The sequence below is a fragment of the Vicugna pacos genome, chromosome 14 (assembly GCF_048564905.1).
Source record: "Vicugna pacos chromosome 14, VicPac4, whole genome shotgun sequence".
Taxonomy (NCBI): domain Eukaryota; kingdom Metazoa; phylum Chordata; class Mammalia; order Artiodactyla; family Camelidae; genus Vicugna; species Vicugna pacos.
Genome location: NC_133000.1, coordinates 70855761 through 70879935, shown reverse-complemented (window position 1 = coordinate 70879935; position 24175 = coordinate 70855761). Strand labels below are relative to the sequence as shown.

At 43.6% G+C, this 24175-nt stretch overlaps 1 protein-coding gene and 1 pseudogene across 1 annotated transcript in view; one reads left to right on the top strand and one right to left on the bottom strand.

Annotated features, from left to right (window-relative positions):
* MYO16 (myosin XVI) overlaps positions 1-24175 on the bottom strand; it is a 440032-nt gene that overhangs the window by 256888 nt on the left and 158969 nt on the right. Inside the window, exons 7-10 of the mRNA XM_072976531.1 lie at positions 22423-22547; positions 17539-17664; positions 10759-10834; positions 8061-8214 (exon numbers count right to left, since the gene is read on the bottom strand). Coding sequence (XP_072832632.1) covers positions 8061-8214; positions 10759-10834; positions 17539-17664; positions 22423-22547 — 481 coding nt within the window. The remainder of the gene's footprint in view (positions 1-8060; positions 8215-10758; positions 10835-17538; positions 17665-22422; positions 22548-24175) is intronic.
* LOC102530973 (large ribosomal subunit protein uL10 pseudogene) lies at positions 4643-5731 on the top strand (annotated as a pseudogene).

The window sequence follows — 24175 nt, the reverse complement described above, 5'->3', positions numbered from 1 at the left end:
ACTGGGATTTTATTTCTGAAAATGGAAACAGAAACATAATAAAACTAACAAAGATGACAATTATTGCCCATTATAACTAAAGCAATTTTAGAAAACTAAAGAGAACAAATAAAATTGACTACATGGTCACATATTGGGCCAACAAGGAAAACAAACCTAACAGAGACAAAGGGGAGGAAATGGCATATGTGACCCAGTTATTTTGGTGGTTAAAGTAAATGGACCAGATAGACAGCTCTCAATTTTGCTCCAGGAAACATAGCTACATGAGTTATTTATTATAGGGAACAGGGGTTTTTCTACATCAATAAAATAAAATACTGATCTGAAGATTAATGATGAATGAAACAGTTCCTAGAGTTCTGAATTAATTGTGATCTTTGGCCTCCAAAAATGACTTCAATTTTTGTAAGAGAAAAAAACTTACAATTTAAGAAAACATTTTGGTAAAATATTACTTGTGTCTAAAACACAAAAAAAAAAACATTGTTGTCACTTGTGGTTGGATTGGAAATTACATTGTTTAAGATACCTCATATTCATCTTAGGAATTCTCAACAGATACCTGCAAAGAGTTTCTTTTTTTAAGTCTCTAAATTAAAATCAGTTAAACCAAGAAGCTCCATGCATGGATGAAGGGAGTTCCTGACTATGTCAAGGGTTACATTTGCTAGAATTGACTCATTAGCATGAGTTTATTTTGCTGAACAGGTATTCAATGAACAATATTTACATGATACAACATTTCATTCATTTAAATCAAAGAGATGTTTAATAATCTACTGCATTTTCTAGACATTTTTTGTAAGTTAATTTGGTAAAACTTTCTTATTAGAGCAAGCCCAGAACACACACACACACAGTTTATAATGTAAAAGAAGAAAATATTGAATGTATATGGTGGATGGAATCAACCGCCTTGAAAGGAACAGTTTCAAATACAGGGAAAAACTTAAATATCAATGCCTACCTTCCCCTCACCTCCCCTCTAAGTGAGTCCAGTTCTCAGCCAACACTGGAAGGCCAACTGGCTACCCAAGAGTATCTGAGGGACAGACAGTGTGGATCGTTTAAATCGGAAACCAGATTAAACAATTATCAGTGTCTCATCATGTCCCTAGATTCCGACATTTCCTTCTGTCCCCTGCGAGACTATAGAATCCCTTCCTAAGTTAAATTCTTAGGGAATTGATCGACCACTTTAGCAAGATTTCATGGCTACATTCTTCAGATTTTTAACAATGTAGTCATAATATCTGATTAGTAGACAGGCTGGATTTCTCAAAGAATTTACCACTAAAGGAAAGAATTTTGTATATATCAAGTGAGGTTTAAATGCAAAAGTCCTTTACAATCTAAAGAATAATACAAAAACATGAATTAGCAGAGCTGAAACAACTGTCCATTTAATTACTTTCTTTAAAGTATTCATCTGAAATGAAACAACACAAAAAATTTTATCCCAGAGTTCCCTCCATAAGTAGAATATAAATTGGTAGTTAGGACACTTCTAAGCTGAAGGAGGGCTGTATTAATAACTACGCTAGGTAAGTAGGCATCGTTAACTAGAACTGGACCAAAGCAGGACATGCACCCACTCTAGTTACAGGACACTTCTGAAAGTGATGGACTGAAAAGTTGTTAAGGTCATAAAAAGCCACAGGGGACATGAGGACACCCTGGGGAGCGTCAGAGTATTACCATTATCACAGCTTTTCTTAGTGGGGCACGCGGCCCCAGCTGCAGCGCCCCGAAGGCGAACTAGCTTCCAAGCGGTCCTGCCGTGGGCTGCACTGATCAGAAACTAAGGGTAGTGTCCTGAAACGAAGGGTTATTTTTCTCATAAGAAGAAAGCCAGAAACATACAGCCCAGGGATGCTGGCCACCTTGAAGACATCGTCTAGGACTCGGGTTAGTTGTAGCTTCCTGCTCTGCATTCTTAGCAAGTGGCTCTCACTCTTTGGTTGCAAGAACACTTGGCGTCTCCAGGTAACACCTTTATGTCCCAGGCAGGAAGGGAACAAAAGGGCAGAAAACAACGAGGCTGTCCTGAAAAATCTGTGCCTTGAATCAGGAGAACAACAGTTTTCCTAGAAGTTCTACCCATTAGACTCGCTAGATTCAGTAACCTTGGGGCTCATTAGTACACGTCGAGGGGAAGCTGGGTAACACGTGGGCGGCTGGCTTGGAGCCACACTAAGAAGTGTGTGAGCCGCCTTTCTAAGGAAAGTGGACCAAGCTATGCTGAGGGCTTTGTTTCGCTGAACTGGCCCCAAGTAACACAGGAATTTGTCTGGGTTGGGGGCCAGGAGTAACCACAGGGCCTTTGCTCTGCTAAGGGGCATTCGCAAATTTGGTCCAGAACGAATGACTAGACGTTAGGAGTCCTACCGAAGTCCCGGGGCTCCTTCTCCTGTCCATCTTCCCAAGTGATGCTCGACTTTGCCACTAACAAGTGCTGATGGAGCTTAAAATAGTATCATTTTGAAGGACTTCTACATATTTCAGTTCACTCCCAGCTGGTGCGCATTTTATAGGATCAAGACAGAGAATGTGCCGTCTTAGCTCTGCACAGAGGAACGAAGCAGGGCTCCTTGGTGGCCAAGAGACTAGAACACGCTATACGGAACGTCAGAGCAGAGCTCTGGGCTGAGCTAGCCGCCATCCAGCACTGGCCCTGGCACCCCTCAAAGCTTCCTAACAACAGAGGCCGGGCACAAAAACTGATCTCCCTGAATCGTGAGATGCGATCGCGGAACACCTGGCAGGTCTGAGTTACCTGTGGAGGAAAGACCAAGACCACATGCACTAAATCCTCCTGTCTGTTCCCAGTGCTCGGCACAGGCCGTGGCCAGCACGTCACCTGCTTTTCTTCTGGGGTTCAGATGTGGGGCCAACACGGCCTCTCCAACAGAAACCTTTCCATTTGCTTCATGCTATCTGTGTCTCATTCTCTGAAGATTCACCACTTCAGATCAACACCTATCCTTTGAGGAGGAACTTTGAGAACAAGCCACAGCAAGGGATGTTAGTTTATTTTCCTTTGTGCTAACCTACAACAGAACCAGCTGGGCAAAGACAAGCAGCAGGGGATTTGCAGAGCATCCCCGGCTCGATCACAAAGCACGATGCTCTGAGCTGAGAAGTGAAGTCGGGGCTGTAGCTAAAAGTGCGTTCTCTCAGTGAAGCTTGCATAATGAGATTTCACTGCAAATCGCATCCCTGCTCAAAAGAAGAAACATCTTTAAATAAGACAGGTTCCCTTTCTTAATGATAAGTGCTAACATTTTGAAATTGGGTTTACATATTCTTTCTTTCATGCATAAAGAGAGTGTAAAGGATGGATGCTTCTGATCACAGAAAATGTTTATGAAACAGTAGCAGTAAGAAAGCTCAGTATAGACGCAAGGGCTCTGTGTGCCCGTGTCTCACTGCTGTCACACACCCCTGCGGGCGACATGCTAACAAAATCCAGACTGTTCACCGGCGGCCACAACTGCCCTGCCACCCAGAGCGACAGCACAAGAGCTTCCAAATGACTCTGCCGAATTCGGGCTGGGAGCCTGGCGGGGCTTGATCTCAGGTGATGCTCTTTTACTACTAAATGTTCACGGAAGCCGCGGTGAATTGGGCACGCTCAGGTCATTCAGGGTCACAGGAAAGTTACCAGGACAACTGTCCCACAGGAACCAGCGACGTGGCGTTCACCCGGCAGGGCAGGGAAGAATAGCTGTGTCCCTCATTCGTCAGTGGTTTCAGATCTGCAGGGCGAGACGGTGCCCGCCGCGCAGCCCTCCTGAGCCCCGTCCTGCCTCAGGGCGGAGGGCGTGGAAACAGAACCCAGAGGCATGGGTTCCCACTGCAGCCGCCCTGACGTCTGTGCCCTAAGTCTGTCACCCCTCTGCGCTTCTGTTTCTCCGGCAATAAAATGTAGGTCTAGCCATCGTAGGTCATGGAATTTAAAAATGCATAGATGGAAATTATTATTGAAATTGCTTTGATACGCACATTGCATTTATTTTCAGTTGAGCAGCAAAGATCAGAGAAGAAACCCTCTGGCAGCCAGAAGCTGGCTTTTGCTTTGGTTTTCACTGCTGTTACCCTTAGTAAGCGAGAACCCACAGCGTCTAGTGAACTGCTCTGCTGCACACAGACCCTGTGCAGGGTTCTTGCGGATTCGAACTCCAGGACTCCAGGAAAAGGAAGGTGAGAAACAACAGTGGGCACATTTCAGGGTCTCAGTGGGCGAGCCCTAGGAGAGCATTTCCACGTTCAGACACCGACGGGCACACACGGCAGCAGGGCCGGTCAACGAGCGTTGCGCTGTGCGCCAGAAACTGCCGCAGCACCGGGAACTGACTGGACCTCCATAAAATATATACATTAAAAAAAAAGCAGTCAGCGAGGCACTGAGACAGCTAAGGACGGAAAAGACAGCGCAGAGAGGAGGCACCTGGTCAGTGGGAAGGCACAGGGACCGGCAGTCAAGTGCGAGAACAGCCGTTCAGAGTTTTAAAAAGACCCTTAAATAACTGACTTGATGTTCGATTTAATTTTCTATTCTATCTCTGAAGAAAGTAACAGCAGACTGCAATGAAAAGAAGGTCAAACTTCAATATAAACTTATCTCCGTTCTCGCCAGGCGTCCTTGTGTGAGTGACACCGTCTTTAAACCCTGCATGGCAATCCCTGACGCACCGCCGTGATGCCCAGGGAAGACAGGGCGACCTGGAAGTCCAACTACTTCCTAAAGATCATCCAACTCCTGGATGATTACCCAAAACGCTTCATTGTGGGAGCAGACAACATGGGCTCCAAGCAGATGCAGCAGATCCGCATGTCCCTCCGCTGGAAGGCTGTAGTACTGATGGGCAAGAACACAATGATGCACAAGGCTATCCGAGGGCACCTGGAAAACAATCCAGCTCTGGAGAAACTGTTGCCACACATCCGGGGGAACATGGGCTTTGTGTTCACCAAGGAGGACCTCACTGAGATCAGGGACATGCTGCTGGCCAATAAGGTGCCAGCTGCCACCCGTGCTGGTGCCATAGCCCGGTGTGAGGTCACCGTGCCTGCCCAGAACACTGGTCTCGGGCCCGAGAAGACCTCCTTCTTCCAGGCTTTGGGCATCACCACCAAAATCTCCAGGGGCACCATTGAAATCCTGAGTGACGTGCAACTGATCAAGACTGGAGACAAAGTGGGAGCCAGCGAAGCCACATTGCTGAACATGCTGAACATCTCCCCATTCTCCTTTGGGCTGATCATCCAGCAGGTGTTTGACAATGGCAGCATCTACAACCCTGAAGTGCTTGACATCACAGAGGAGACTCTGCATTCTCGTTTCCTGGAGGGTGTTTGCAACGTTGCCAGCGTGTGTCTGCCGATTGGTTACCCAACTGTGGCATCCGTGCCCCATTCTATCATCAATGGGTACAAGCGGGTCCTGGCTTTGTCTGTGGAGACTGATTACACCTTCCCACTTGCTGAAAAGGTCAAGGCCTTCTTGGCTGATCCATCTGCATTTGTGGCTGCTGCCCCCGTGGCTGCTGCCACCACTGCTGCTCCTGCCGCCGCGGCTCCAGCCAAGGTTGAAGCAAAGGAAGAGTCAGAGGAGTCGGACGAGGATATGGGATTTGGTCTCTTTGACTAATCACCAAAAGCGGCCAAAACGGCCAGCTTTATTTGTGAAACAAGGAAATAAAGGCTTAATTTCTCTCAAAAAAAAAAAAAAACTTATCTCCAAGTTTCAAAGCTTTGCCCAGTATCAACAAGGGGGAAACGTAATTGAAACAGCTACACTTCACTGCAGAGGACACATAAGCCACCGATTAATCTGTTTAAAATATGTTGTTCAATCAATCACATAAAAAACAATAAAAAGTACTCTGGTCAAACTGATTGATTTGCTTTCTTTTATTTCTGAAAGCAGAAAAAAAAACCCCAAACTATAGACACATAGGTAGGTTAATACTTTTCCAAAATAACTCATTATGGAAGAATCTGGTTTTAACTCAAACTTTAACTCCGTTTATATATACACACCTCCCTACTTGGAAGCCATAACATAATCCTAAAAGTAAGTGGAACTTACTGGGTATTGATTTTAACATCAACATCTGGAGAGTAAAATTCTTCCACAGCAAACATCCGTACGACTCCCCTCACCGCAGCGAGTCGGGAATACACTAACACGAGGAGCAGGGTCAACATACTCTAGCCGTTAATTCCAGGCCACTCGGAAGGTAGCTTACCAAGTAACTACTCTTGACCCAACCTGTGTTTCTGTGGGTTTCTTTTTTTCCTCCCACATAAATATGACACCATTTTTTTCCATACGTGGAAGTAGGAGAGGGGTCGTGTGGTGTCGGGACGAATGACCTGGGGTCTGACTGCTGGGCTGTGAATCTTGACTTGTCACTTCCCAGCTCTGAAATCTGGGGAAAGTAAGACAATGTTGATGGGGCTCTGACCATAGAATAAGACAAGCCATGAAATTCTTAGCATCGTGTCTGACACACAACTTAAGCGCCTTTTCAACACAGTCGAAAAATCAAATCCAGTACTGAGTATATTTTAGTGTTAAGTAGAGGCCAGTGCAGCTGTGCATGCCTTGACCCTCTGAATCATCTGGTGTGGCTTTAAATTAAGTGTTTCTGAACGCCTGGGATGGGATGGGCTCTGAAATCAGACTTCCCGCCAGACTCACTCACTCACCACAACGGCCTTGTGAAGCACCTCTCCCACTGCCTGGGAGGGGACGGCAAGTCACGCTAACCCTCAGCCTGCCTCTGCGCCTGAGAATGGAATGAACTCTCCGATGGATCAACTGGGGACGCGTCTCCTCAGCTCTTCTGTCATTCCGGGAGCCAACTTCCCTGCAGGGAGCACGACCTCTCCTCCTCCCACTGTTCTGAGCCTTGCCTGGGGAGCCCCGCACGTGGGAGATCTCCCCTGCTCACAGGCGCCTTGGACCTGGCACAAAGCTGCCCAACAGCGGGATATATTTACAAACCCTTCCAGCTGCCACACTTAGTCACGTCCTCTGATGTGGCCTCCGTCCCTGATCGGGGTAATCGGGCCTCCATCTCTACTGCTTGATGATTTCTCAGGTTGTCCAGAACGCAGATGGTCCTCTTTATTCAGGGAACCCCCACACCCCCCAGTGTTCGCCACCACTCCACCGCCAGACAAGACGCAGGTTCAGAGAGAGGAAAACTTTCCTCAAGGTCCTGCTTACATAACGTAGATTTTGTTTTCAACCTGAAATTTTTTTCTTTATATATTTATGCCTTTTATTGAGATCTAATCCACATGGTACAAAATTCACACTTTCATAGTGTGTAAGGCAGTGCTTTTTGGCACAGCCACGAATTTGTGTAACCATCACAGCTACTTCCAGGACATTTCCGTCAGCCCCCAAAAGAAACCCCACGTCCAGAGTCACTCTCGATCCCACCTTCTCCCCACTCGTGGCCACTGCTCATATACCTTCTGTTTCTGTGAATTTGCCAGTTCCAGACTTTTCATATAAATCGCATCATACGTTAAATGTGCTTTTTTTGACTGGCTTCGTTCACCTCCGATAAAGTTTTCAAGGTCCAGCCTCGCTGGAGCATGCGTCGGATTTAGGGGATATTCTACCCAGTAAAAAATTATTAGTTTTATAGTTTAGAGAGAAAAAAAGTGAGTATTTGTACTTCTTACTTTAAGAAACTTAGCCACTATGACGGTTGTTGGAAACCTTCCACGTCAGTTTAGGTGAAACTATGGAGTGTATTTAAAACAGTGTCTTTGGTCTCATGATGACAAATTAATTAAAGAACTAAAGTGGTAATGTTTAAAATCTCAGAGGGTTTTCACGCCGAACTCATCACTGTCCACAGGGATCTCCTGGGAAATGTGACACGCAGCTTGGAGGGTCTCCCTTTGAGCTGAGAGACAGACTTAGCGGGGACTGGAAAACGCCAGGTGGGCAGGGAGGATGGCGGGGTGACCGCGGGGGCCGGGCGCCAGCCTAGGCCCCGTCGGGGCGGCGTGGGGCGGGGGGCACTCACAGCTTGCCGGGAAGGCCGGGGGGGTCGTGGGCCACCTCTTCGTACAGCTCCTCGTGCGCCGCGGAGGGGCCGCAGCAGGGCTCCCGCACGCTGCCGCCCCAGGCCACCTCGGCTCTCAGCAGCATCTCCTCGATGCCCTCAGACGCAGCGACATCTGCCGGGAACAACGAGGGGCTCAGACCGCGGGGGCGACGCGGGGGGCACTCCCGCCGGCGCCGCGCAGAGGCCGCCGCGCCCAACTGTCCGCGCGAAGCCGGACGCAGCCCGCTCACGGCGGGCGGTGGGCGGGAGCGGCGGCGGGGCCGCCCCGAACGGCTGCCTGAACTTGGCCACTTCCAGGCGGAGCGGCAGCGCACAGCACGGCGCGCGCAGAGCGCGCATGGGGCAACTGTGAAACCCCTGAGAAGCCGAGCTTGGGAGGACGCGATGCCCTTCCGTCCTCGGTGGACGTCTCCCTGCGTCCTGGGGAGCAGCGCCCACCCGGGGGCGCAGTCACGCCTCCCGGTGACGGCTATCGCGTAAGGCGCGTGGTGGGGTGCTACAAACGTTCTGCTCGAGGGGCGGATGCACAAGTAACTGCTCGGTTGTGCTTTCAGAACTCTGGGTCTAGCCTCTCTGTGACGTTTTTCTTCTTTAATCCTAAATAAAATAATTACTATTTCCTTACAAATTACACATTAACAGTGACATCCAAACATATTGGGGCAGCAGTATAGAAGTGCATTAATCAAATTTACACTCACTAACAATTGAAACTGAGAATCAATACATCCTGAAGAAAAATTCACCTTAATAGCAATTAGGAACCCAGTGGTGGCGCTTTCTCCCTTCTGATCCTCACTACTCAGGTCCATGGCCTCCTGTGTCCATGAATCCGAGTTCCGTGGCTTCATGGGCTGGGTGAGGCAAGTCAGCCACCACAAGAAGATATTTTTGCCAGGGTTTTATCATCATTTGCTTTAGGTTGAATCACATCTGCCTAAGGAGTAGGAGGCAGCTCTGTGTCCTCATCTCGGGAGATCACTTCTGCACTGCATAGCAGCTACACCTCCAGCTGCGTGTATCCCCCAGCTAATTTTTATGTGTCCCTCCCAAATTCAAGAAGCACAAAATAACAAGGACGCAATGGAGGGCATATGATGACCTTCATGTGCTCAGCCATGGGTGTCTCGTCCCCTGCTCTCTGCACTTTTATCTGGTTCCTCCCTCTCGCCGTTGGATGAGATGTGAGTGTGTCCTGCACCTGCCTGAGACTTCTCCCTGCCTTAAAGCCCTTTGTGAGGGAGTATTGTCATTCTAACCAACACATGTTTACTGAGAGTCCACTAGGGTCCCATCACTGTGTCTCTCATGACCAACCTGGCATGGAAAGTGGGTGGCACTGATGGTGGACTTTGTGGGACCAACATGCGCAAAACTGTCTGAGAGTCATCAGACCCTAGACCAGAGGTGACCGGGCCTGACAGAGACCAGCAGTGTAGTCACTCCCTGGGGCTCCGCCCTGGGATGTCTGTTTTGGCAAAGCTGACACTGGACCTAAAAGGTGTAAGTGTGGCAGATGGGGGTCCATGCAGTCCGGGGTCACTCATATACTCCATCCTCTGGGAAAGAAGCCAGAAATACGATCTTGAAAAATGTGATCTCCTGTTAGAACTAGAATTAACAGAGGATGGGGCTTCTGTTTACAAAAATAATTTTGAAAAAAGATAGGAAGAAGCTACAAATTTCTGCTTATTTTTCTAATATCTACCATCAGGCCTACTTTTGTAGCTAAAGTTAAGCTCACTGCCCTCTCGCTCACACGGGCCTGATTCTGAAGCCTGGGGGCACTAAGCCATCCTGCAGCTCCGCTCGTTACGCCTTCGCTTTATTTCTGGCAGTAAAATGAATAAACGTTAAACAATGACACTTAATCCCCACAAATAAGAAGTAGGGCAAACCCCTCATCCTGTCTTAAGCCAGAGGGTTATCGGGTGATCATACACCTGAGAAGTGCATGTAACAAGACATCTCAGGCACAAAGTGCTTTCAGGTTAGCAGAGGCATAGACACAAAAAGAAGATTTAAGTTATTCAGATCAATTACTGCCTTCAATTTTTTTATATTATTTTGTTACTTATGCTAGACTTTTCTCTTTGTAATCTAGAATTTTTATTTTTAACATACCAAAAATAACTTCGGGGTAGTAACATTGCTGTCAAACAGTAACAGCTAGAAAATAAATTAAGGTAGCACCACTTTTTAGAGGAGTGGTAAAAAGAACCCTAGAAATTTTCAAAAAGATATTTATTAAAACATAAGGAACATTAAGATTTTCAAAGTTTTAAACTAGCAAATATCTGTGCAGAAAAAATGCTATATTATTTTTTAAAAATAAGCTAATAAACAGGCATGCACTTGGTATGATGAGAAACTAGTTAAATAACAGAAACAAGAAAATTTTAAAGTCAGAGACATTGCAGGAAGCACCGCCCGGGCAGTCTAAAGCCTGAAGAGCAAGTGGCAATGAAGCACAACAGAACCTAAAAATGCAACTAACAGCCTCTCGTAACGGAGCAAAGCTGGAGCCGGGCGGCTTCACAGAGCTTCTCAGGAGGGGCTGCCCCATTTCATAAGAATGCCAGTGACAGCTGGACAAGGTCAATATGATGTGAAGGGGACAAGAAGGGCTCAGTGGTCCCAGATGCTCATGACCCACCTGAAGCCTTCTCTTCGTTGCAGTTCAGAAGGTGTGGGTTTGCCTGATGCATCAAAAGAAGTTTCACGAGGTTCGTCTGAAACGTTAAAATCGGACAGGTTATGCTGGGCACTGAAGATTCGTCAGGAAATACTGGGGGATGCACATGCCAGCACAACCCACCACCCAAAAGTGTCTTACTCTCTCCACTTTCAGTGCTTTTTTTTTTAATGACATTACAACTATCGCATCAATTTATGCATTCAAATAAAAAATTACCTATCAAATGAGGGCTGAATCGCTGAGGTTTTGAAAAGGCCCACGTAACACCTTTCAGGCTTATTTTAGGGCATCTTACGGGAGGAATTATACATTACAGTGTGTTCTGTTTTAATTTAACAATTCATAGAAGTGCTCATTTATTGTTACCGGCCACCGGGCAGAGCACTGTGGCCACCATGAACTCCAGGTCACACTGGAGAACTAGAGAAACTTCGTCTCAGGTTCAGGATGAAGCAACTTGATGAGAGATTAATATACCTTTAAATTTTTATTATAAAATGCATCCTACATACAAAGAGTGTATATAATGGATACATATCATTGAGAGAGCAAGTAATGAAATAAAGTCCAATGCACCCAAGTTTTTAAAATGTCATTCATAGTATTTTTGTGTCCCTCCTCCAAACTGTCCCTGTTTCTACTTCCCAGAGTTGGCCACCATCATGAATTTTGTGCTAAGCACTACTAATTTTCTTTGTAAGCTTAGACCTTACATATAGACGTAACCCTGATCAACAAATGTCTTGGTTTCTTCTGTTTGTGACATTTATAGAAATGAAATCCTTGCGCGTACATTCTTCTGTGCCTTGCTTTCATGAATTGACACTGAATTTCTGAGCATCCTCAGAGGTGATGGGTATAACCAAGGTTCATTCATTTGTTTGGCTGCACAGACTTGCTTTGTACAAGAATGTATCACAATTTATCCACCTCCTTCTCAGTGGGCACTCAAGCCACTTGAAGTTATTTGTTTATATTTACAAATGATGTTGCTATAAATATTTTAGTTTATATATCTTCATGTACACGTTCAAGAGGTTCTTCATGATGAAGGTACTTAGGGCAAACTGCTGACACAAAGGTCTGGTCATCGTTAAAGTGATTAGATAGCACCAATGTTTTTTTCAAGGAGCTCACATTTACATTCCAACCGCCCACCAGAGTTCCTGTTGTTCCACATTCTATTTGATAATTTTATTATTAAATATATACATTTTGCTAGATTCACATCCCTCCCAACACTTGCTATTGTCATTTAAAAAGAATATTCAGCTACTGTACTGGGAAAGAAGTAGTGTCTCAGTGCAGCTGAACCTGCCCTTCCCTGATCACTAATGACACTGGACACCTTCTCATGTGTTCAGTGGCCATTCGCATATTTTCTTTTGTGAAGCGTCTATTCAAGATTCTTTGACCATTTAGTACTGAAGTGATTACCTTTTAATTATTGATCTGTCAGTGTATGTTCTAGACACATTTGTCAGATATATGTACTGCCAAAACTCCCTCCCATTCTATGGAATGACTGTTTATCTTCTTAAAAAATGTCTTTTGATGAACAGGATTTTAAAAATTTGTTCTATTTCTGTTTTTGTATAACATCCATATATTTTTTCTTTAGTCATTAGTGCTTTTTTTAATGTTTGAATAACTCTTTGCTTCCTCAAAGGTCATGACAATATCATATTTCTTTCTAAAAACTTTATAATTCCAACTTCTACTTTTATATTTATGCTCCATCTCAAGTGAGTTTTTGTAAATAGTACCTAAATGCTTAAGGCTAACTTTGGTCCAGCATCCTTTGTTTTTCATCAGTATTTGCTGAAAAGACTATTTCTCTTTGTTGAATTGCTTTAGTGCCTTATAGATATCAATTGACTACATGTCCCTGGCCATTTTGGGACTCAGTTTTATGTTCTGTTCATCTATTTGTCTTTCTTCCACAGATATTGTCACCAACAAAGCCCACTGGGGTCCCCGGAAAAAATAAGATGGATTCTAGGTGATGAGATAACGTCTAACCTCACACCCTACACTATTAAATATGGTGCTGCCCCTAGTGCTGAGCTCCCTGCCTACTGTGCCCAGTTTCTGTGAGTGCTCCGTCCCAGATCTCTGCCTCCAGCCCTAGCCAACACCTTGCACATGCCCGGGGCTCCTGGCTGGCTCCCCGAGGGTTTCCCTCATCTGCCCACCGCTCTCCAGGTACCCAGAGATGCTCGGAGAAAGCCAAGCATCTGATCCACAAGGACATGCAGTCACTCTCTTGTCAATAAGGCAGCCAGTGAAGCAATATCTCAGTGGAGTCCTGCAGGGCAAGTGAGACTCAATCATGTGACAGTTTCAAGGAGAGTAAAGAACACGGAAAGGAGGTACGTGATGGCGTATTCCGGAAATCGAAGGAAGTTCAGGACAACTACATGGTCCAACGCGGTGGGAGGATAGGAGAAATAAATCTGGAGCATTAAGCAGAACTCCTGGCACGTGGGGCTTGTGAACTGTCTCACACAGTGGGTGTTTGATACCACAGCAATGGACAGGACGGCGCACTGAAGAGTTTGATTACCTTTGGAATTTCGGAAGCTCATGGTGGCCACGTGGTTGAGAGTGGCATGGGGGAGGGGCAGGGGACCCCGGGAGGAGGCTGGTGGTTAATCCTGCCATAGAGATCCTGATGCGCCCGGTGAGGGCAGAGGCAGTGAGGACACACAGAGGAACTGATTGTGACTATAGTGCCTACAGCTCCCAACCGTTTACTAGTAGAAGTTCGTGGGCTCAGTGGTGTATTACCTACGGGAGGGGAGGGAGAGGCAGAAAGAGGCTACCGCCTAGTTTTGTGATGAGTGAACTATGAGACACAGACGGGGCAGCAGACGGGGGGTGGGGAGAAGAAGGCGTTAATTCCCTCTGCACAGGAGCTGAATCTGAGGGCAGGCTGAGAGAGGTCACCCTCTGGGCAGTGGTCCTCATGGGTCTGCAACTTGACCGAGAAGGGAAGGAAGGCTCTGGGGGCGCGGCTCATGCAGAGTGTTTGAAGCTGCAGGTGTGAGATCCCCCACAGATTGTAAACACCGAGAAGAGAGACGGCCCAGGACAGAACACTGAGCTCATCGATGTTTTACGCTCAGAGGGATGGGGGAACCAGAGAGTGGTTTTACTTGTTTTCCAATGGAAGAAGAAATATCTAAAGAAAAAAAAAGCTGAATAGATCTCAAGCCTTACGTACTTGGGTAAAATGCACTTGAGAATAAAAACAACTCGTTTGAGCGTTGGGATATCTAGGTTGTGTGGCACAAGATACTTCTGAAGGAAAGATTTAGATTCTAGCATTTGTACCGTTATTTTCTTTTGTTGTAGGTATCACCAATCCTATTATAAACACTAAAAATATGTACAGGGCTAGAAGCAAATTTTACTTTACGTACAATTCATAAAAATTGTAAAATCAAACGACTTACTGCTCACAGAACTTAGTTCTGTTTTAGACTAGAACAGGCATCTCTTCCTTTTCACTAGAGAAGTTATTACATTTATAAAGGCAAGTTCTAAAATATGTATGTCATCCCATATTTGCCAATATTTGCCAATTATAAACATTGTTATAAACATTGTTATAAGCGATTATAAACATTGTTATAGATTATGCACTGCCTTCTCCATAAGGGTGTTTATATTTGTAAGACATGTATAAGAAAGTGAAATGCTATGAGTGTCTGTAAAAATGCCATTAGTTCCTCTAAAATGTTAGCATTTCTAAAGGCTTTTTTCCTCCTGAACTGAAACATATTTATTTATAGCAAACTTCTTTAGAGATTTATAAATCTTCCATGCACATGAACTGATTTTCAAATTATACCTGTTTCTAAAATATCATTTCCCCAAATGAATTTTAAGTGGTGTTTTTATGGGTGAACAATTTTTTAAAATAATTCCAGACATCGTATGGTATTTTCTTGACAGAATAATCAAGATATAATTTACTCAAAATCCCCTATTGACATAAATCAGTTGTTTGTTTCGTCTAAATCAAGGGTGAATATTTCAGATTTGGTGTCATGGATTCAAGTAGAAAAAGCCTCACTCTACCTCTCCGTGTTAGAGCTTAATTTCTAGGTCTTGGCTGATCAGTTTGTCCATTTGGTTCCTTCATCTGTTTCACTGGGAACCAGGACAGCACCGTGCACCACACAAATGAAGTCCCTGCTGTGCTGGAGCTTATGTTCTGGTGGGCACCCCTTTCCAGCAGGTTTAATGGAGCAAAATGGAAAAAGATGTATGATCTTCAGACTCTATCCTTGGTACTAAAATATTTAAGGATTTAGAAAATAGGAAAGCAGAGGATAAAGGTGAGATTATTTTTTTAAATACGCCTCGTTTGCACACTCTTAGCAGCCATTTCTGCAAAGCTCTGTTGGACATCTGTTGGACATCAGACCCAGGAGCTGAGTCATTCGACCTGGACATGTGACCACTGATGTTCAACAGGAGTCTGATGCCGTCATCACCATGTTCTTAATGAGCTTCCAGGCCTGGTAAAAACCCTCTTGTCACAGAGGCTGATGGCTCTCATTGATGCAAGACCCAAGGCCAGGCTCTGTGGAGGGAGAACCAGGGGCCTTGTGAGACGCACAGCCAGGGCTCGTGCGCAGAGCCAGGGAGGAGGCCGGGGGGCCCTCAACACAAAGCTGGCGAAGTCACTGGGATGAGCAGAGTGAATACAGGTGTGCCGGTGTGGGAGGGGTGTCTGGGACAGCAAGATGAATCATGCTGACATTATCTGATGATGATTTTAAAGCAGCCGTCATAGGAAGGCTTCAACAAGCAATTACAAATTCTCTTTAAACAAATGATAAAATAGAACCTCTTCAAACACAGAAGGTGTAAGAGTTGTTATATAAGAAAGAGCCAAATGGAAACCACAGAACTGACAAATACCAGAGCAAGTAAAATACACTAACTCATATGAAATGTTTCATTTGACCTGCAGGCAAATAAAAACAAAAAACATACACTGGCTTCTGATAAAAATCGAATAATAGAAGCAGTGACATATTTAATCCAAGTCATGTCTTTATGAAGTTTTTATTAAATCTAAGTCCTATTCCCCAGAGTTTATTATCTCTGAAAGTGGTTAAAGGGAACCAACGTGTTGCTCTTTGAAAAGATGCCTGATCCAAAATCTAAGAGTCCAGTCACTAAGGCAGAAACTTGGGCTAAATGGTCCGTTCAGGTCTGGGTAGTGTCCCGCTACAGTTTACCGCCTGCCGGTTGGGCCCGTCCCGGGGGCAGTCCCCGACCAGAGCGGGCGCGTTCTGGCCAGTCGCTGATGACCGCTTCTTCAGCGCAGGCCTGCAGGTTGTGTCTGAGGAATCACTACTTGCTCATGTGTTTGCTTCTCAATTTTTCAATAACGACAAAACCCAGGGTACCCCGGGATGGTGCCGTGCTGGAAATGGGGCACCGACGTACTGGCGGTGTACTCGTGACCCCCAGCACTCCTGTGACCTAGTGAGACCTGGGACACCTGGACTCCTGAGGACAGCGACTTCAGCTACCTGCAGACTCGCCCCCTTACCCCACCACTCACTCACACGCACACTCACCTTCTAGAAGCACAGCCAGGGGACTGCTAAGAGCCTGCTGAAAGTATTAACTGAATTAAAGAATCTTTTTCTACAGGACATGTTGTCAAAGCAGTGTTCCTGTCAGTTTGGAAGACCTTCCCAAGCAATATGTTTTTCCTAAAATGCTTGAGATGCAAATGCTTTCAGTTTCTCCAACAATTGCACTATTCAAATTTTATGATAGGTATTTTGCATACTGGTTAGGATCTAAGGGATGTAGCTGACTACAAACTCGGTGAGTCTGACTGTTACCCGAAACTAATGTCTGGACAGCAACAGGTTTAGCTTACGTCTCCATATACATATAAAACAGTTCTATTTTATACTACCAAGACTTTCTCTAACACAATAAATCACATATTTTCATAAATTAATTTTACTATTATAAATTACTATGAGTACTGATTGATCACATGCACCCATATGAATTATTTAAAAGTTAAAATTTGCTTCTTCTTCATGGCATAATAGTACCTAGTGAGAAATTAGCTCGTGCCACAGAAACTCAAGCTGTATTAGCTACAGCCAAGCATCAATTCAGAGAAATAACTCTGCTACCCACCCTTTATTCATTAAAATGAAATACAATTTATAGGGAAAATAAAATATAAAATGTTAGTTTGTGTTACATCCACTGACTGTAGAAAACAAACACAGTTATTACAGACTCAGGAAACTAGAAGTTTGTAAGGGCTACATAATGTTAAGAAAAGAGTATTAAGTCCATTCTCTAAAGAATGTTTATGTCTTGATTATTTCTCCAATGATTTTTTTTTTAATTTGGGGGGTAGGTAATCAGGTTTGTCTGTTTGTTTGTTTGAATGGAGGTACTGGGGATTGAGCCCAGGACCTCATGCACGCTAAACACACGCTCCTTCACTGATTTATACCCCCACTTCTCCAGTGATTTTGACTATTATGCAGAGCTATGTGTCCTTCTAAAAGTAAATGTTTTCTTTCAACCATAAACATATTTGTTTAGTAAGAAGACTCCATTAAAAGTCAAATTACATTAGTGTTAGTGCACGATTTGAAGGAAAAATCAAAAACTAAATATGAAATGACGCATTGACCATAAAATGATTTTTTAAAATAATTCAGGGCCTGGTTTTACCTGGCCATACTTTGCTGCCAGGTGGAGCGGGGTCCAGTACTGATTGTCTACTATGTTGAGGTCTCCGCCATGTTCCAGGAGAAGAGACACCACCTCCTTGTAGCCACTTGCACATGCCATGTGTAACTGCAATGGAGAGACACTCTGTCATTTAGAGCAGTGACAGCAATACAGTTTATTCAGTGGCTTAAGGAGCCGTTTAAGAAAGTCCAGGATCTAAAATACAGAGACCTTTAAAAAAGAACATATATGTAATTTCATTTATTTGGTACAAATGGATGTCATCATTCTTTGAGAAAAAGGGGTGTGGGGTAATTGTTTACTATTTTCCTTCTGATTCTAACAATGGGCCCTTTTTCCTGTAATTCCTATTTCCCTCTCTAGTGCCGCATTCCTACTATAATCTGAATACTTTTCAAGACAAAATACATTTCAGTACTTTACCACTTCTTGTCCCAAAGTCACACATGTACTGACTGGCCCTGAAACTCCAGCACTGCATCTGGTGTTACAGGAAGGGACTCAAAGATGTAAATGACAACAGCAAGTGCCGTCACTGAGATGCCTACATACGCGTAAAGCAGACAGGAACGCTGGAAAGGATGAGTTAACGCTGACTGGCTTTCAAATGATTATGAAGCGATCATTTACAGTGATACTTTCATGTGAATGTTTTGTGTATACTTTCAACTATATTAGAACAACAAATACATTCATCTAATTTAAGGCACAAACATTAAGAGATTAAGTTTCACATCAATCTTGCCACACTTTATTGCACACAGAATTCATCTGATTAATATCCTAGCAAACAGCCCCGAGGATATATCTACATTCTCCAACTATAAATTAATCTGTATGCATGTTTGCATGATTTTAAAAAGTGAATAAAATATAACAAGAAAATTAAAAATACACTAACAATTTCACTGTTCTGATGGTTGCTTTTGACATTCCAGTGATTTTTTTTTTAACTGAGGCACAGCTGGTGATGTATTTCTATGCACACGGCATGTACACGCTGCTGCTTTGACAACGTTAGAGTTGTCATGTTCTTACTAGTGTAAAACTAATTTTGCCTAAAGAGTTTGAATATTTTCCATGTTCTAAGATGCTGTGATGACTCACTTTGAGAGCTCACCGCGTACTAACTAGACAGCAGGTTCAGGGACTTACATGTCTGGTTGGACCCATTTATCCTGTGATGTGGGCACTCTTCGTATTTCAGTTGTTTTCTTTTTTTAATTTTTATTTTTTACCACCTTTACTGTGGTGTGGTTCCCGTACAGTAAACTACACACGTCTTAGGTGCACAATCTGATGAATTCTGACAGAAATGCACACCCATGAAACCACCGCCACAATCGAGACAGGGTTAAAGGTGAAATGTTCAAACTCCCCAGTTATCCCTTCCCACCTCTCTTCCCCCCGGTAACCATAAGTTTGTTCTCTATGTCTGTGAGTCTGTTTCTGTTTTGTTGTATGTTCGTATGTCCTGTTTTTTAGATTCCACACATGAGTGATCTCACATGGTATTTTTCTTTCTCTTTTTGGCTTACTTCACTTAGAATGACAATCTCCAGGTCCATCCATGTTGCTGCAAATGGCATTATCTTATTCTTTTTTAGGGCTGAGTAGTATTCCATTGTGTGTGTGTGTGTGTGTGTGTGTGTGTACCACATCTTCTTTATCCAGTCATCTGTGAATGGACATTTGAGTTGTTTCCATGTCATGGCTACTGTTAAATAGCACTGCTATGCATACTGGGGTGCATGTATCTTCATATTTCAATTTAAAAGAGGGGGGAAATGATGGCTCAGAAAGTTGAAGAAATGAGAAAAAGTCACACCCAGAAAGTGATGGAGCCCAGGGTGAGCACTGAGTCTGTCACATCTCCTCACCAGCTGTTCTTCTGAATCCCCATTTCCCAGGAAAGCAGAGTGTACAGTCATACACACCCTCATAACTGCCCTGACAGAAGAAAACTGTAGGAAAAAATGAAAATCCACTTGGAGGAACAGCCACTCAGATACCTATGAGGGTCAGTCCAGATTTTTAACTTCTAACTTCAGATCTTTCCTAATCTTTATGCATACTAGAATGCTGACAGACGACTTCTCCTATCTCACTTCTGACTGAAGGGTGAAGAGAACAGACATCACTTCTCCAAGTGCGACCACAGATGCAAATCTGAAACGAGTTTCCCTGAACAGCTGAGACGACCTCTTCCTCAAGACTAAGGAGTAACAGGTCAAAATCAGAGATAAAATGAGACTGAAAATGTTGGCCAACTTTGCAGAGAACCACCAGTGATTTAGAAGTCCACCTCCCCCCTCCCAGCGTGCCTGCGTGGTGGAAGGAAGGCCTTACTAATTGCATATTCTATTGTTCATTATTTTATTGCATATTCTACAACAGGAAGGAAAACCAAGCTGAAAACCATCTTACTAGAAGTTCGTTCTTATTTTTTCATTGATAGCATCACCTCTTCTGCACACACAATAGCGCAGCAGCCTGGGGCATGATGCTAATTTTGAGCCATGGCTGACATTCCAATTCGGGATAGAGAAACCGGCCTGTGGACAAGACTTCCTTATCACTGTCAGCACCAACCGGCAGGAACACACCACACACATGCTTTTTTCAGAAAGACAACTCCAGGAGTGGCAGTTATCACTGCAATCAACTGACCAAGCTCAGACTCAAAGACCAATTCAGAATCAAAGAACCTGCCACTTGCTAAGTGCTGTGATCATCAAGGGTGCACTTCCTGGTCATTGTGATTTCTTTGTAAAGAGCTCAAAGATGATCAGCACAGGGCTTAGTCATTACAGAATAACCCTTGCCACATTTACGTTCTCTGTCCAATAAAAAAAGGTCAGAGGCAGCGTCAGAATTAAAGATGGTTGAAAATGATAGGAATTTATTGCTGTGTATTGATTCTCCCAATACCTTATCTTCTGAAGCATGTAGGTCCTTTTATTTAGCAGGGACTGAAGCATGTGAGCTGTTTTTATTTAGCTGTGATTCTTTTTTTTAGTGAAGCTGTAAGGTCTTTTGCCAAACAAAGAAACAGACTCTGTTGGGTTGGTTTTTACTACGTGTAAGACGTGCGTTGGTTAATGTAGTTCATGTGTTAAGTGAACTGTTAATTAAATTGACCCCAGGCTCCCCGGAGGCTGCCCTGGATGAGAAGACCGACCACTTTAGTCACTAAGCCCAGCGGCCGAGGCGCCATCTCAGCTGGATTTCTTCGCTAGATAATTGTCACACTCCCTTCCCTTGGCTCCTGCAACATCTCATTCTCTTGGTTTTCCTCCTACCTGGGGAGTTCCCCTTCCCGTCTCATCTCTGGATCTTCACCTTTTCCTAATCTCCATGGCTCAGTCCCAAATCCTCTTTCCTTCTGTATCAAATCATTGATTTCAAGGTCGAGGGCTTAAACTTAGTGTAACAATCACACCACACCTGGCCCTGCCTCAGGGCCTTTGCACTCACCACCGTGAAGGCTGGAATGCTCCTCCTTCACACGTGCAGTGAGTGCAATCCTTTCACATCATCACTCAGAACTCTCCTTGTCAGTGAGATCCTTCCTGTCCACCCCAAAAGGTCAGCAAATGCCCAGCATGTCCCTGCCTGGTTTTGTTTTTCTCCTTGGCAGTTATCACCATTAATACAATATATGCTCAGCTCATTCTTATTGTATATTACATGCCTCCCCCGGTGAAATGTCAGCCCATGACCAAAGAACTGCTGTGGTTTTGTTCACTGGCTGTGGTCAATAAATATTTCCTCAATAAATTAGGAAATCGTGTGTGTGAAACTTTTGAAAATTGTAAAGCGCTATAGAATTTAAAGAATCTTTCATTCATTAAAAAAGTTTAAAAAAAAACCATTAATCAAAAAAATTAGAATACTTTTCCATTTAAACGTGTTATTTTTCAATTAACTCTGAACATTAACATTAACATTAACAATTAACTCTAAACTCTTTTCTTATAGCTGAGAGTTTCATTTTTCATAGCCTTCTGAAATTTACACTCCCAAGGCCAACATCAACATCTAAGAAGGCAGGTCTAGCTGGAAGTCTCAAAGCACTTAATTTGCATGTGATAAATCTACAAAGGTATCGGGTCTCACAAAACCCTCATCCACTTAGTTGAGTTGCTTTCCTCACCTACTGTCTTCCTGTGGAAGAAACGGAATCACTTCTCTGAAATTGGTTCCAACCGCTTCTTTGTATCCCATGCTGAAGAGCTGCCCTCGCTTACTGCCCTGAGACTTTATACATTTATTTCCACCATTATTACTGTTAACCCCGCGTGGCCGATCCAGGCAATTTTTATGGCTCAGTGGGACCAAATGTTCTTATTTTGAGGATGAGACATTACACATACATTAAAATTAATCCAAATTTAATTGTTACGTATTTGATTTACTGCAACTGCGCCTGATAGCAATAAAAGTGATGAGAGGCGTTTGCGTGAATTTAGAGATTCATTCATCAGAGTGTCCCACAGTTTCTTTTGCTTAAAATTAAAATGAAAACATCCTCCTGTAAGTTCCATCTCAAAAATCACATTGACAAAATAATGGATAAAATTATTCTGAATTTGTAGGAAAAACATACATAGAAAGAAGGCTTAAAGAGAATACATCACAGATAAACATTGGTTTTCTCTGCTTGGTAGCATAAGCAATTTGCATTTTCCTCTTTGCATATTTATGTGATTTGCAGGATTTCTGTGATGAATATGTATTACTTTTATGATCAGAAAAATTTTAAAAATTATTTAGAAGTTAATTACATCCAATTTTGTGCTTTAGAAATCCACGCACATTCTCAACGTAAGCGGCATTTCCTACGGGAGTGCAGTAACTCACCAGTGTCACGCCATCATCGTTTTTCTCGTTAACATTTCCTCCACAAGATAAGAAGTGTTTGACGTCTGTTAACATACTCATTGGTCTCTGAAGCTTCATCTGACGCAGTGAGGTCAGATCCACTCCTGGGGGAGAAAAGAGACTTTCAAACAGAATATCAAGTTGCTTCTCAGCTGCTGGGGGTAAAATTTTCATTTTATCTTATATTTTTCAACTTGTTTCTCTTTGAAGCCCCTCCTTCACTTTGAATTCTCACTCAAAGCATCTATAATTGCTTCTCTTGGCACACAGTCTTTTTCCCAGCTAGAGTCTTGAATAATTTTCCTCTTATTACATCCCAAAGATGTGACAGGATGCCTTCGACACGGCAGGCTCTCAGTGGATACCTGTTCAGTATAAACCATCAGCACACACTGCCCAAAGTATTGTGAGGTGCTTGCACTGAACTGACATGAGTGGTAAAGACGTGCTTTTGTTCCCTATGATATTTTGGTCAAAACAGTTGCTCCAAGAAAGCAATATACTGTCCTGGAATAAAAAAAAAAATGTAGTGGGAAAATGGGGAAAGTCTGAATAAAGGCTGTAGTTTAGTTAATAACATTGTACCAATGTTCACTTCTTCACTTGGACTCATGGACCATGGCTGTGCTCATTTTTGTTGTTTGGGGACATGGGGTTAAGGGTCTCTGGGAAATCTCTCTGCCATTTTTGCTACTTTCTCGTCTATCTAAAGTGTTCCCAAAATATTTTTAAAGGATGCTCCAATCGACCATTTCATGACTACTAATGTTAAGAAGGAGACATAAACTCAAACTGAGTGCAGACTTAATCACCTGGCTTCACTCAGGTGGGGTGATTTATGCACAGAAGGCTCAGGTCTGCCCACCTCCTGTCTGTACGTCTGTCTAGTACACACTACAATCTGAGCTCTCACGGAAGTGTCATCTCCACGGTAGCTTCTCTCTCTGCATTGATGCATCCCCTGTCCCTAGCTCTGGTTCCTGGACGTAACAGGTGCTTACTAAGGGAAATAAGCCACCTCATTCCAAGTGACACTAACAGGAATAGTGATACGGGGGGGATGAAGATGACGATGAGATGATATCTGCATCTCAGCAAGTGTTTGCTCGGAACCAGCCACACTTCTGAGCACTTTTTATCTCTTATCTAATTGAATGTTTAAAAATGACAAAAACAAACTTATTCACAAAACAGAAAGAAACTCACAGACATAGAAAGTAAACTTATGGTTACTGGGGGAAACTGAGGAGGGAGCGATATATTGGGACTGGCAGATACAAACTTCTATGTGCAGAAGAAATCAACAACAGGGTCCTACTGTACAGCACAGGGAAGTACATTCAGTGTTTGGTAGCGACCTGTAATGAAACAGAATACATGTATGTACATGTATGTGTGTGTGCAGGTGTAACTGGATCACTATGCTGTACTCCAGAAACTAACACAGAATGATAAATCAACTACAGTCCAATTAAAAAATGAGGAAATTGAGTGATTAAAAAAAGGAACAGGGCGCAAAGATGAAAGACGTAAATTAAAACGGATAAGTGTCACTCATTGCAGACACAGTCACAGCACAATATACTGTGGGAAAACAACCTACTTCTGGTCACTGTTGTGAAGGGGTCAGAGTGGAATATTATGACATTGTTTCCCATTATTGTAAAACTTAATGTTGAACCAAATATAATACCCAATAAGATGTGACTTTTAGATTTTTGTTATATATTCA